This window comes from Armigeres subalbatus, chromosome 3 (assembly GCF_024139115.2).
Source record: "Armigeres subalbatus isolate Guangzhou_Male chromosome 3, GZ_Asu_2, whole genome shotgun sequence".
Taxonomy (NCBI): domain Eukaryota; kingdom Metazoa; phylum Arthropoda; class Insecta; order Diptera; family Culicidae; genus Armigeres; species Armigeres subalbatus.
The window spans coordinates 233,608,228-233,622,209 of NC_085141.1; the positions used below are offsets into that span (position 1 = coordinate 233,608,228).

The following is a 13,982-nucleotide window of genomic DNA, read 5'->3' on the forward strand; positions in this document are numbered from 1 at the left end:
AAAATTTTGATACCCATATTGCCAGGGTTTATTCTAAATGAGTGTTTGGCCCCTACGGGAACCTGTTCCAGAATGACCGTTCCGGTTCATATCCATCCTATGGTCTGAACTACATGGAAAACATGTTTCCGGAACAATTCCAATAATTTTGATACCCATATTGCTACGGTTTATTCTAAATGAGTTTTTGGCCACTACGGGCCCTCCGGGAACCTGTTCCAGAATTACCGTTCCGGTTCATATCCATCCTATGGTTTCAACTATATGAATAACATGTTCCCGAAACAATTTCAAGAATTTTGATACCCATATTGCCAGGAATGAATTTGCGGCCACTTTAGGGCCCACGGGAACCTATTCCGGGATGTCCGTTCTGAGTCCATATGATCACGTGGTCCTAATACGTTGAGAAATCATAATCCTCGAATGTTCTGCGAAACTGGTAACTCAGGATCCAAGGAATCATCATTTGGATTCTATAAGATCAACTTCTCCACTTTTGAGACATGGTCTAGCAAATCCGGAACTCCGGTAACCAGGTAATCCGGATTGGTCCTATGTGACATCGATCGGATAGAGGATGAATTTCTGAATCCATAGCAAACGGAATCGTCCAAATCGTCCAAAACTGACGAAGTTATGGTCATACCAAAACGTGGGTACCCGGCTACCCTGTCGGTATGTTACGGGGTAAAAATATTCAGAAGCCCCTCCACAAGTCCCCTCCTTACTGAATTTTCATTTTGATACCACTCAAACCTAAATTTTGCCGAGTTTGAAGATGTCACGGAGTTTCAATTTCCTGCGATGTTTAGAACCCCAAAAAAATTTCACTTGAAAACGAAAAAGGTACCCGGGTACCCTGTCGGTAACAAAAGGGTTAAATCGAATTACTTCTAGACATTCTACTAAAAGAGCTTAAAATAAGCGGCCATTAGCGCTCGTAAGATGCTGTTGATGACCACATTAACTGGGTTAAGCAAAATTTTGGGAGAAATTAAATAAACATATTGTAACTCTGTCAATTATCATCCGATTATGATAATTTGGGGATGCCTGAACCGGAAATTTAATATTGTTTCATCACAGTATGTTTACATGTTCGAGAAATAAGTTTATCAGAATCCGAATGAAAACAAACATTAAGGTCCGTCTCATTTACCGAAAAATTAGGGTAACCAAATTTATTTGGACCCCTACATATTTTGGACCCTCCTGCTGACATTTTATTGATATCTGAACTAAATTCAATGCCACTGCTGAATCACGCATGGTTTTTATGCAAATAAAATTGCTTCGAATGTGTTTGCCTAGTTTCCTGTGCGAAAATAATGATATTTGGATGAAATGTAAATGAAATCATTTTTTTCAAGAAGGCAAGCGTTACAATACGTTACGCTTCAGAGCATACATCATTGAATATCTTAGAACGAACCCAACTAGTTTATGTTGAAATTGCAAATTTAAATCTCTGCAATCTTCTCATTGATGCATGTCAATCGAAGGATAAGACTTTGCTTTAGCTCAAATGACCTGTGCAAATTGAAAATTCATTTTTGAACAGACTAAAAGGGGGTTTTCCAAAATGTGTACATTTGGGGATCCAAAATATGTTGCACTTTCCAAAACGAAGAATATTTTCATTTCAGATAGTTAAAAATCTAAGCAATTTATAAACATCCGATGTTCATTTCAAACTTCCTTTTCATGAATAAGACTTTCATCTATGAAATTCTGTGATTTTTGCTTGTACCACACGTCTCATTTGAAAGATATAAGCACAAGGGTTGCACTTCCTCACGGGGTCCAAAATGCAACATTTACGCTAAACTTTAAAGTGCCAGTTCGAAGATTTAAAAAATACCCAGTCTTAAGAAAGGCTGGTGCACCCCCAAAACCATTAAAACGTAAATCTATCATTGTACGTCATTGTACGTGTCATCGACAGGTGTTTTATGTAACAGTTTTTTGAAGCGTAATGGACTTAGCGTAAAAGTCAGGAGATTAAAAATAATAACTATCGAGCTGCCAATAATCATGCACCGGAAAAAGTTCTGTTAGCTGACGAGAAACCTAACCATACTGCTCATGTAGCAAATGTGTAACATTTGAATTTTTGTCGATTATGAGTTAATCTTAAGAATCCTAAGTAACCTAAGAATTAAATCAGATTAGTAGTGATTCAAATTGTTCTGCTGCATTTAATTTTAATATGAATCTGAAACATGCATTCTCCCAGCAGCTGCCTCAGATTAATTTAGGTTCAGAAGAACTGTTGCACAGCTTTGTTCTATTTTCTGCAGATTGAATCAAGAGATTCAAATTTTAAATGTTTTGGCGATTGAACGCGTTATTTTAACTACGGAATTTGGATCAATGCACTTTGCAATTACACCGCATTTCTGAGCAGCAAAATAAACAATTATTTTATTTATTTAAACAAAATTCAAACATGCACAGAAAACTGCTGGAGATACCAGCGTTTTTTTATTTTGCTTCAGATTCCAACGAGAATAGTGTTTTCCTCAATTTGGAGGAAAAATAAATCATTGCTGATCAATCAGTTAATTGGTGTGCAGTCTTATTCTTCCTACTAGCATTTTTTTTTAACAGAACGATGCATTAGAAATTGAAGGCCCACTCTTTATCACAATGCCACATATTTGTCAAATTCCTTCAGACATCCATCAAACCGTTTAGATATCGACATGGGTATCAGGCAGATCTGACAAATTTGTTATTACACCCAGGTTTTTTTTTACACGGTTGGATTTCATTAATTTCTCGGTTAACCTGAACTTTCGCAGTTTTTTTTCTTTGATTTTTTGTGATTTTTTTCGTATGGTTAACTCATTGCTTCATTGACGCTGATGGTCTTAAACGACCCAAACCAAACCGTGTAAAAAAACCTGGGTGTATTAATAATTTGGTATTTGTTATTGTTACATTGTTATTGTGCTGATAACTTTTGCGCTATAACGAAACATGTGTATCTAAAATTAACGAATCAGCTATATATGTAGATAATTGCAATAAATTTATGAAACATATTTTAGATAGTGCGCTTTTAAAAAAAAACTGTTTCTTTATTTTTTATTCGAATTAAATCTCTCCACGAGCGATATTGTCGCATGCATCACTGTGTTCCATGCTTAAAGCCACAGGTTGACAGCTAGCACCAAGTTTTCGGCTTCAATCATATTGTATGCAGATGACAGCCGTTTCAGGGGGCTGTTAGCCACCGCCGTGACGTTCCGGCCGGTAGGCACTACGCTGTGCATGCCCATAACATCGCATGCCATACTAGCCCCCGGTTGGCGAACCGCTGGTAGCAACGAGAGCGTAACCCAAACCCATGGCCATGATTACACACACAACATTGACACATACATTTACACCTACGTTTAAAAAAGAATGAATGAATATAAAACTATATAAATGAATTCACACTAGATTTGTCATTAATACGACCATAGCCCTGAGGTAATTAGTCCGCCCGGGTGATCGTTTCTCTCTCTCTTGCGAGCACGTGTAGAATTTTTCACTTTTCAGTGCGTCTACCTCTGCTACGTCGTTTCCGATTTGTTGAACATCCCTTTTTAGCGTTTACCGAAAAAACCGTTCCCCTGAGAATTGCACTCATGCACATAAACAACATAGTCGGTCAACATAAAACACACGACCAGTGGTCTCTCATTTATGAGAGTGGCGCTTATACCACTGGGTTTTCATGCAATTAATTAGGAATAGCGAAAGGAACGATAACAAACTCCCAGTGCGCGTTGGTCCTCCACGAGCATCGTCCAGGTCTCGTGTCCGTAGAGAAATACCGGTCCAATAAGCGTTTTGTAGATAGTCGGTTTGGTACGGCGGCGAACTCTATTCGATCGGAGCGTTTTGCGGAGTCCAAAGTACGTACGATTTCCTGCCATGATGCGTCTCCGTATTTCTTTGCTGGTATCGTTATCGGCGGTCACCAGTGAGCCCAAGTACACGAATTCTTCAACCACCTCGATTTCGTCACCACCGATAGAAACTCGTGTTAACAAACTCTTGTTAACAAAGAGCTCATGGCCATGGGTGTAGAATAACCAGCGAATCGTCAACCGGGGGCTAGGATGACATGCGATGTTCTGGGCATGCACAGCGGCACGGAGCGTAGTGCCTACCGGCCGGAACGTAACGGCGGTGGGGGCTCAAGTCCTTTACGGCCGATCTATAGATGCGGAGAGGGGGTTGTCGGCGGTGCTGGTACGCTACCCGATCATACGTAAACCGTACGCAGGAAGGCTAGCGGTCCCTCGCACTCCGTTTAGCTGCCAACGGATGGCGGGTCAGGACGAGTGATCGTATTAACGTATGCGGACACCAGGGCAAGATGGCCGACGTATGGGTCAACGCTCTTGAATCGTATAAAAAAGCGTCTTGTTGGACACTGTGGTCCAACGTAAATAAGAAAATAGAATAAATATATAATACTAGTTTTTTTGTGGACGCAGTAGCGCCCGTGGCAAGTGTTTTTTCTTACAAAGTTTTTTTTTTCAAAAATGAAAATTTACAACGTCTGTTGTATGTGATTTTTTTCATCAAATGCTGTGTCTGGTTGTCTAAGGTTGTCACTGGTTTTGTTTTCTGCATCTGATAGTAAAAAAAGAATTAAAGTGTCAAATATTTTATTTTTTGTGAGAATTTCCCCGCGTGCTGCGTCTGGTTGGCTAGTCACCGGACAGACAAACAGGGCTATTATGTATAGTATAGAAATGAATTCTAACAGAATTACCTTATAAATAGTTTTAAACTGTTCAGAGAACAGAGTGTTCGCAGCCTCCCGCGGAATGGTAGTCCGAAGCACCTTCTCTCCCCGCAAAAATATCCACAAGACCACATGGAAATCACCTAACCAAGAAACGGAAAACCAAATCGACCACGTTCTAATCGACATAACGAACGTCCGCCATAACGAACGTCCGCACTTACCGCAGTGCGAATATTGAATCCGACCACTACCTCGTTGCAGTATGCCTGCGCTCAAAACTCTCGACGGTGTACAACACGCGTCGAAGTCGGACGCCGCGGCCTAACATTGGGCGGCTACAAGACGGTAGACTAGCCCAAGAATACGCGCAGCAGCTGGAAGTGGCACTCTCAACGGAAGAGCAGCTAGGCGCAGCGTCTCTTGAAGATGGCTGGAGAGATATTCGATCCGCCATTGGTAGCACCGCAACCGCTGCACTTGGAACGGTGCCCCCGGATCAGAGAAACGACTGGTATGACGGCGAATGTGAGCAGTTAGTAGAAGAAAAGAATGCAGCATGGGCGAGATTGCTGCAACACCGCACGAGGGCGAACGAGACAAGATCGAGACCGTGAAGAGACGGAGCAACTGTACCGCGCTAATAACGATGTGGCAGACGAAGATGGCAGTGTGGTGATGGACCTGGGGGAACGCGCACAGGACATGCGACTTTCGGCTTCGGATCTCCAGGAAATCCAGAAGGAGATTGGCCGGCTGAAGAACAACAAAGCCCCTGGGGTTGACCAACTACCAGGAGAGCTATTTAAACACGGTGGTGAGGCACTGGCTAGAGCGATGCACTGGGTTATTACCAAGATTTGGGAGGAGGAAGTTTTGCCGCATGAGTGGATGGAAGGTGTCGTGTGTCCCATCTACAAAAAGGACGATAAGCTGGATTGTAGCAACTACCGCGCAATCACATTGCTGAACGCCGCCTACAAGGTACTCTCCCAAATTTTATGCCGCCGACTAACACCAATTGCAAGAGAGTTTGTGGGGCAGTACCAGGCGGGATTTATGGGTGAACGCTCCACCACAGACCAGGTGTTCGCCATTCGCCAAGTACTGCAGAAATGCCGCGAATACAACGTGCCCACACATCATCTATTCATCGACTTCAAAGCCGCATATGATACAATCGATCGGGACCAGCTATGGCAGCTAATGCACGAACACGGATTTCCGGATAAACTGACACGGTTGATCAAAGCGACGATGGATCGGGTGATGTGCGTAGTTCGAGTTTCAGGGGCATTCTCGAGTCCCTTCGAAACCCGCAGAGGGTTACGGCAAGGTGATGGTCTTTCGTGTCTGTTATTCAACATCGCTTTGGAAGGAGTAATACGAAGAGCAGGGATTAACACGAGTGGTACAATTTTCAATAAGTCCGTCCAGCTATTTGGCTTCGCCGACGACATAGATATTATGGCACGTAACTTTGAGAAGATAGAGGAAGCCTACATCAGAATGAAGAGGGAAGCTAAGCGGATCGGACTAGTCATCAACACGTCGAAGACGAAGTATATGATAGGAAGAGGTTCAAGAGAAGACAATGTGAGCCACCCACCGCGAGTTTGCATCGGTGGTGACGAAATCGAGGTGGTAGAAGAATTTGTGTACTTGGGCTCACTGGTGACTGCCGAAAATGATACCAGCAGGGAAATTCGGAGACGCATAGTGGCTGGAAACCGTACATACTTTGGACTCCGCAAGACGCTCCGATCGAATGGAGTTCGCCACCGTACCAAACTGACAATCTACAAAACGCTCATTAGACCGGTAGTCCTCTACGGACACGAGACCTGGACGATACTCGTGGAGGACCAACGCGCACTGGGAGTTTTTGTAAGGAAAGTGCTGCGTACCATCTATGGTGGGGTGCAGATGGCGGACGGTACGTGGAGAAGGCGAATTAACCACGAATTGCATCAGCTGTTGAGAGAACCATCCATCGTTCACATCGCGAAAATCTGCGGTGGGCCGGGCACGTAGCCAGAATGTCGGACAGTAGCCCGGTGAAAATGGTTCTCGACAACGATCCAACGGGCACAAGAAGGCGAGGTGCGCAGCGGGCAAGGTGGATCGATCAGGTGGAAGATGACTTGCGGACCCTCCGTAGACTGCGTGGTTGGCGACGTGTAGCCATCGACCGAGCCGAATGGAGAAGACTCTTATATACCGCACAGGACACTTCGGCCTTAGTCTGAATAAATAAAAATAATAATAGAGAACAGAGTGTTCACCCCTAGTGATACGTATCTCTCAAATTAAATTTTTAGTATAAGAAAAAAATATTCTAATTATAAAATTAATAACAAATTCGCGCGCTAAAGTAGGGTAGCAAATATAGCCAATACATGGAAAATAATAAGTAGAGCTCTTGTTAACAAACAGAAAAACGTATACTTTGTTGGTGGAATGTGTTATAAATTGTTAAACCGCTCTTTGCGATAAATCCCAATCAAAATGGCCGATGCCACCGAAACAGTCCATTTTTACAATTAAACCCTTCTTTTCTGAAAATGAGAAGAACCAATTTTCTTTCCTCAATGCGCCTTTCCAAAAACTAACTGACACCACAATTTGTAATAAATTTTCAGCATCGCCACTGGCGGCGCGGGATCGCTTATGCTAGAACATGGTTTTCCGGCGAAACTGATACGACTGATTCGTTGGACGGATCGAAATCAAGTGTAAGAGTTAGGAATGAAATATCGACATCATTTGTTACCTTAGATGGATTAAAACAGGGTGATGCACTCTCGAATCTACTGTTAAATCTAGCGCTCGAGGGAGCGATTAGGAGAGCTGATGTGCAAATAGCGGTACCATTATCACAAGATCGCATATGCTCCTATGCTTTGCGGGCGATATCGAAATTATCGGGATTTATCGCCGTGGAAGAGGCTTTTGTGCCTTTTAAGAGGAAGATAATGATGTTACCCGCGAGGTGAAAAGGCGTATTGCAGCTGCAAATAGTGCTTATTACGGACTTCGTAATCAGCTTAAGTTCCGTATTCTGCCAACAAAGACAAAATTCGCGCTGTATACTACTCAGATTCTTCCGGTGGCTTTATACGGCCATGAAACATGGACGTTAAAGGAGGCTGATCGGAGAGCTTTCGGAGTGGTTGAGCGTAAGGTGCTGCAGACTACGGTGGGATGGACATGTTGTTTGTATGCCGGAAGAATGTCAAGCGAAGATAATATCTAGTAGAGAGCCCGGAAGATGCCGCAGGCTTCGTTGAAGGCCGCGTACACGATGGCTTTTTGCAGTTGAAGAGGACCTGAGGGCGCTCAATGTTCAGGACGACTGGGAGCGTTTGGCCCGTTGGAAAGGGTACTCTATTCGGCGTAGGTTCATCGAAGAGCTGCAGTATCAAGTATCGATTAAAGTGTACCCCAATATAGAAAAGACAGACGTAGTCCTTGACGTAAAAACGAAATGAACGGAAGAAATAAACAATAAACAGGACCAATTAGGTATTAGTGGTGAACTGATTGAATTGTATCAAACTTCACATAAACAAATAATAAAAGTAGAGATGTTGGGCGACTAAAAATTAGGAACTAGGAAGTCGTGTGTGTTTGGAAATTCATTAGGATCGTTAAGCTTAGCTTTGTGACGAGCGTCCAGAACTGGATTAGATGCCTTGTTGAACATAACGGCTCACAAATGCAAGTTGTTAATCCAGTCTACTCTCTGAGCTTCTCTACCTATCTGATACTAAAGATAAGTAAATTGAATAATACTTCCCCTAGTATGACTCATTGCACACATCCAGTGTGTGCTCAGTGAGCTCCTTGTGCGTATGATATATGTCTAGCATGTCGTCTGGTCGACTATTTTTTCATATCGAACTTTAATCGCACAGTGATATGATACTACATCGTTTGTGGTTAGACATGGTTTCGTATGTGGCATTACCGATGGAGTACTTATCGTCGTAAATTAGAAACCAGTAATCTAACATTGGGGCTCTCCTTAGCCGTGCATAAAGTTGCGCGACTACAAAGCAAGACCATACTTAGGGTGGCTGGGTTCGATTCCCGGTGCCGGTCTAGGCAATTTTCGGTTTGGAAATTATCTCGACTTCCATGGGCATAAAAGTATAATCGTGTTAGCCTCGTGATATACGAATGCAGAAATGTTAACTTGGCTTAGAAACCTCGCAGTTAATAACTGTGGAAGTGCTTAATGAACACTAAGCTGCGAGGCGGCAATGTCCCAGTGGGAGATGTAAGGCCAATGAAGAAAAAGAATCTAACATTATCCAATACAAATTTGAGCTATTAGAGTGAATGTCCCCAAAATATGCTGCGCAATTTTTGGATGATCCGAGCATTAAGCAACGAACTGTGATTACCTAAAAATAATTGTACCAACTGCGACTACATCAGATGCACTCGTTATATATAAGAAAATACGAATGCCAAGGTATTTGATAAAGTGATAATAAAATCAGCTACGTCAATGCAAACAGGTTATCGCACCTGCACGTGTTATCGGAGATTAGACAGTCTCAACATGATCGAAATTTTCGGTTCAACGATATTTGAAAGAGGCTGCTGGTGTTCTCATCGTCAGTCGGTTTGCAAAAATCGAAGAAATTCAACAAATCTGTGTTCGACGTGCTGAAAAGTGAAATGCAAAGAACAGCCGTTCTTCTGCTTTATACCACAATCTTCCTTGGAGCGATTCCCTTTCTGGAAGCAAATCGATGTCTTGGTCGTCCGGACGGGTTCTTCGCCAACGATTTTAGAGAATGTGAAGCCTTTTTTACGTGCGTCCGCCAAACAGCTGTTCCCGGTCGGTGTCCGGATGGATTTCACTTTAACGAGGAGGAACAAAAATGTGACTACCCGTGGAATGTGGTATGCCTTATTTGCGAGGAGTCTACCACGGAACCGGGTGTTAATCCGATTCCGGAGTTTTTCCCAATCGAAAACGAATGCCGAAAGTACACGCTTTGTGCCGGCGGAATAGGATTTCTGAGAGAATGTTCAGCTGGACTGATGTTCGATCCGGTCCTAAGGATTTGCGATGTTGAAGACAATGTGAACTGTTTGCAAGGTATTTGTCCGAATGATATTAATCCAGAGCAGGCCACAATGGTACCAGATCCACGAGACTGCTCTCGGTATTACATTTGCTTCCGAAGAGAGCCAGTTGGAGGAATTTCGCATGCATGCAACGATGGGCTGTTGTTCGACCCCATCAGCAGGCGCTGTGATCTGGCGGCTAATGTGGAATGTTTGGTAAGTTGCGATCATTACGTGAATAGTGTAGATTTAAATTTAATGTACAATATCTATATAAATTTGTTGAAGAACCGAAGTGAAAAAATGGTGATAGGCAGTTACAAATGTTTAAAAGATGATCCACAAAGTACGTCATGCAAATATCGACGATTTTCAACACCGCCCCCACCCCCATCTTTCGACAAACTTCTTAGATTAGGGATAATCTTCATGGAATACAAAACTGAAACCAAGGGCACTCCATTCAAAACTGAAGTAGCGCACAACTGTCATTTTTATAGGAGGGGAGGTGATCCGGGCACTGTCATTTTTATTATTTCAGCTTTGTGGATGGCCCCTTATTAGAATTTTCGAGCTAGTGCGGAGAAAAGCAACACTTTTTTTTGTATAGGACTAATATTAGAATGAAAATTTGTGTTTCTCAATGGTGGAGTAATACTTCGCTTTCACTTTTAATTTTTCATCCAGGTCCCTGATCCACCAATCAGCACCGAATGTCCACCGACCGGACTACATTACATCCCCGAGGCTGGGTCCTGTTCGACGTATTTCATTTGCCTGGATGGAGACAGAATTGGGCCGCTATCTTGTGCTGCAGGGTTGATCTTTGACATTAACACTAGAACGTGCCGACCACGAGGAGATGAGGGCTCCCAATGCGTGACGGATCCTACAGGCGTGTTTGGAGTACAAATCAAAACGTGATCTAATGTTTTTGAGTTTTTTTAAACATGATACGCGATCTAAAAAACTGTGAATTACAATTGCTTGAGTTCCGATAAAAATACCTGTATTCAAATAAAAATTGTATGTTGTATAATATTTGCTTTGTATCAGAACTAAATCTGACCTGGGAAGCTATTTCAAAATAGTTTAAAACGAGTTAATACTATCCCATTCAACTTAATTTCAAAAAGCTCTAGAAATGTTCTTATTAAAATAGTTGGAAACGGCTTTCAGCGCCATTATCGTACCACAGCTAATAGACAGACACGTGCTACTGAAATATTTAGCCAAAGCTTGCAAAACATCTACCGCAAATTCCAACGCTATTCAAAAACAGTTTTGCTGACAGCGGCTACATATTTCGTTATCAATATTCTCATGTTGTCATGTTTCCTTGCTATATTTTCTTCAAATTGTCTTATACCACACGTAGAAGTATGAAAAGTAAATAATGGTACGCTTGGATACAAACCATATATACTGAGCCGATCAACGACTTTCAAATGATGTGGAGGGAAAACTACCGCACACGGCACACGCCGATGCGTAATTTGAAATGATTGTAAATTTATGCAAATCTAATCGTTAGGCTTTTGGCAAACGAAAGTTTAGCTTGAACACCGGATTGAAAAGTTGGTGTCCTTCGATCCGGAAGAAGTAAGATTATAAGAACGCTCGGATCTCAAAGCAGAGCTCAGATTATGATGGCTTCAGGCTGATAATGTTTTAATGGTTATAAAAAGTTTGGGAAAGGAAAAAGTTTATCGATTGCTGAAATTTATTTGATGTCCTGAAGTTGTAAGTTCATTATTTTGAAACTCATTTATTTATTGTATCTTTCAACAAAAGTATTGTCAGTTTGGTTTTAAAACCCTTATGGAAGAATGCACAATGCAACGCAGAAAGATTTTTCTTGGAATTCTGGACACAAACATCATTGATCACTCATCCATATTGATCATATCCTGGACAATGTTGTTGTCATTGGGTAAATTTTAAAATTCGCTGATAACATTAGAGATTATAGACAATCAATAGACTTGCATGAGCGAGGTAGTACAAATGAAGGATTTGAGGCTGAATTAATCTATATAAAGTCGAACTGTTTTCGCCGTTAAACTTTTATTCTATTCTACACGACGAAATTCAATTACCAAGCATCATTGCAGTCCAATGGAATCATGTACCTGACCCGAACAACAAAACATGTGCAAAATTAATTATTAAAGTTAATTTCAAATTTATCTCGACCGAGCAACATTCACATTTTCTTCCGTTGTTCGTCCCATCTACATTGCATTGGTTGACTGCAACCCACGCTCTACCCAGGTGGTATACTGAACAACAAGGTACCCACTCGAGTCAATATCCGTTCACGCCACCATTTCGCGCGAACCAGGACGCTTGTTGAGGTCAGCAAGTCGACCAAATCTCGATGCGCTCTTGCGGTGCACTCATCTTCTACCGAGAGTACCGAGCACGAGCGAGTAATCAGGATAATCACGTTGTACATACAAACACACATACATATATTTCGCATATTTACGGGGTTGGTAATTTTATTTTAAAGATTAACCGATCCACATTTTTGGTACCGTTTAGACTCAAATCCCGAACAGACTCATAATCCGAACATTCGTTACATGGATATTTATCTGTTATTAATGCATAAATAAACGAATTTTCTCGGCAGGCGTACAGATTAAGGACATGACAATTTTCCAACAATGATATATCGTTAAAATTCGCTTTATAGAGTATGAAATGTTCGGCTATGGGGTATCCTAATTATATTCAAACCAATACACTTATAAGAGGTATTAAACATGTTTTCACGCGAGATCTATATATTTATAATAACGACTTTTATTTGATATTGTCGATTTGAATTTTTGAAATTTAAAATACTTAAGTTTTTAAATTTTTAAATTTTTATGTTTTTAAATTTTAGAATTTTTGAATTTTTGAGTTTTAAAATTTTTGAATCTTAGAATTTTTAAATTTTCAATGTTTAAATTTTGGAATTTTTGAATTTAAAATTCTTGAATTTTTGAATTTTTGAATTTTTGAATTTTTGAATTTTTGAATTTAAAATTTTTGGATTTTTGAATTTTTGAATTTTTGAAATTTTGAATTTTTAAATTTTTAAATTTTTAAATTTTTGAATTTAAATTTTTAAATTTTAGAATTTTAGAATTTTAGAATTTTAGAATTTTAGAATTTTAGAATTTTAGAATTTTAGAATTTTAGAACTTTAGAATTTTAGAATTTTAGAATTTTAGAATTTTAGAATTTTAGAATTTTAGAATTTTAGAATTTTAGAATTTTAGAATTTTAGAATTTTAGAATTTTAGAATTTTAGAATTTTAGAATTTTAGAATTTTAGAATTTTAGAATTTTTGAATTTTTGAATTTTTGAATTTTTGAATTTTTGAATTTTTGAATTTTTGAATTTTTAAATTTTTGAATTTTTGAATTTTTGAATTTTTAAATTTTTGAATTTTTGAATTTTTGATTTTGAATTTAGAATTTTTGAATTTTTGAATTTTGAATTTTAGAATTTTAGAATTTTAAAATTTTAGAATTTTAGAATTTGAATTTTGAATTTTGAAGTTTTGAATTTTGAATTTTGAATTTTAAATTTTTAAATTTTGAATTTTTGAATTTTGAATTTTTGTATTGTTGAATTTTGAATTTTTGAATTTTGAATTTTGAATTTTTGAATTTTGAATTTTGAATTTTTGAATTTTTGAATTTTTGAATTTTGAACTTTTGAAAAATTTTAAATTTTTATTGTTGATTTTTTGAATTTTTGAATTTAGGAATTTTAGAATTTTTTTAATTTTTGAATTTTGATTTTTGAATTTTGAATTTTGAATTTTTAAATTTTTGAATTTTTGAATTTTGAATTTTCGAATTTTGAATTTTTGAATTTTGAATTTTTGAATTTTTGAATTTTTGAATTTTTGAATTTTGAATTTTGAATTTTTGAATTTTGGAAGTTTTGAGTTTGTGAATTTTTGAATTTTTGAATTTTTGAATTTTTGAATTTTTGAATTTTTGAGTTTTTGAATTTTTGAATTTTTGAATTTTTGAGTTGTTGAATTTTTAAATTTTTGAATTTTTGAATTTTTGAATTTTTGAAAGAATTTTTGAATTTTTGAAAGAATTTTTGAATTTTGGAATTTTTGAATTTTTG

General features: G+C 39.1%; 1 protein-coding gene across 1 annotated transcript; it reads left to right on the forward strand.

Moving 5' to 3' along the window:
- Positions 1-9,442: 9,442 nt before the first annotated feature.
- LOC134227002 (protein obstructor-E-like) lies at positions 9,443-10,829 on the forward strand. Its single transcript, XM_062708164.1, has 2 exons — positions 9,443-10,054; positions 10,526-10,829. Exons 1-2 carry the CDS (start codon positions 9,443-9,445, stop codon positions 10,760-10,762), a joined length of 849 nt encoding a protein of 282 aa, XP_062564148.1. The 3' UTR covers positions 10,763-10,829.
- The last annotated feature ends 3,153 nt before the right edge of the window (positions 10,830-13,982 follow it).

Bases quoted from the DNA above. Each gene is read 5' to 3' on its own strand.
- LOC134227002 (XM_062708164.1), top strand. From the start codon at position 9,443: ATGCAAAGAACAGCCGTTCTTCTGCTTTATACCACAATCTTCCTTGGA. The intron at 10,055-10,525 runs GTAAGTTGCGAT...TTTTTCATCCAG, and splicing joins CGGCTAATGTGGAATGTTTG to GTCCCTGATCCACCAATCAG.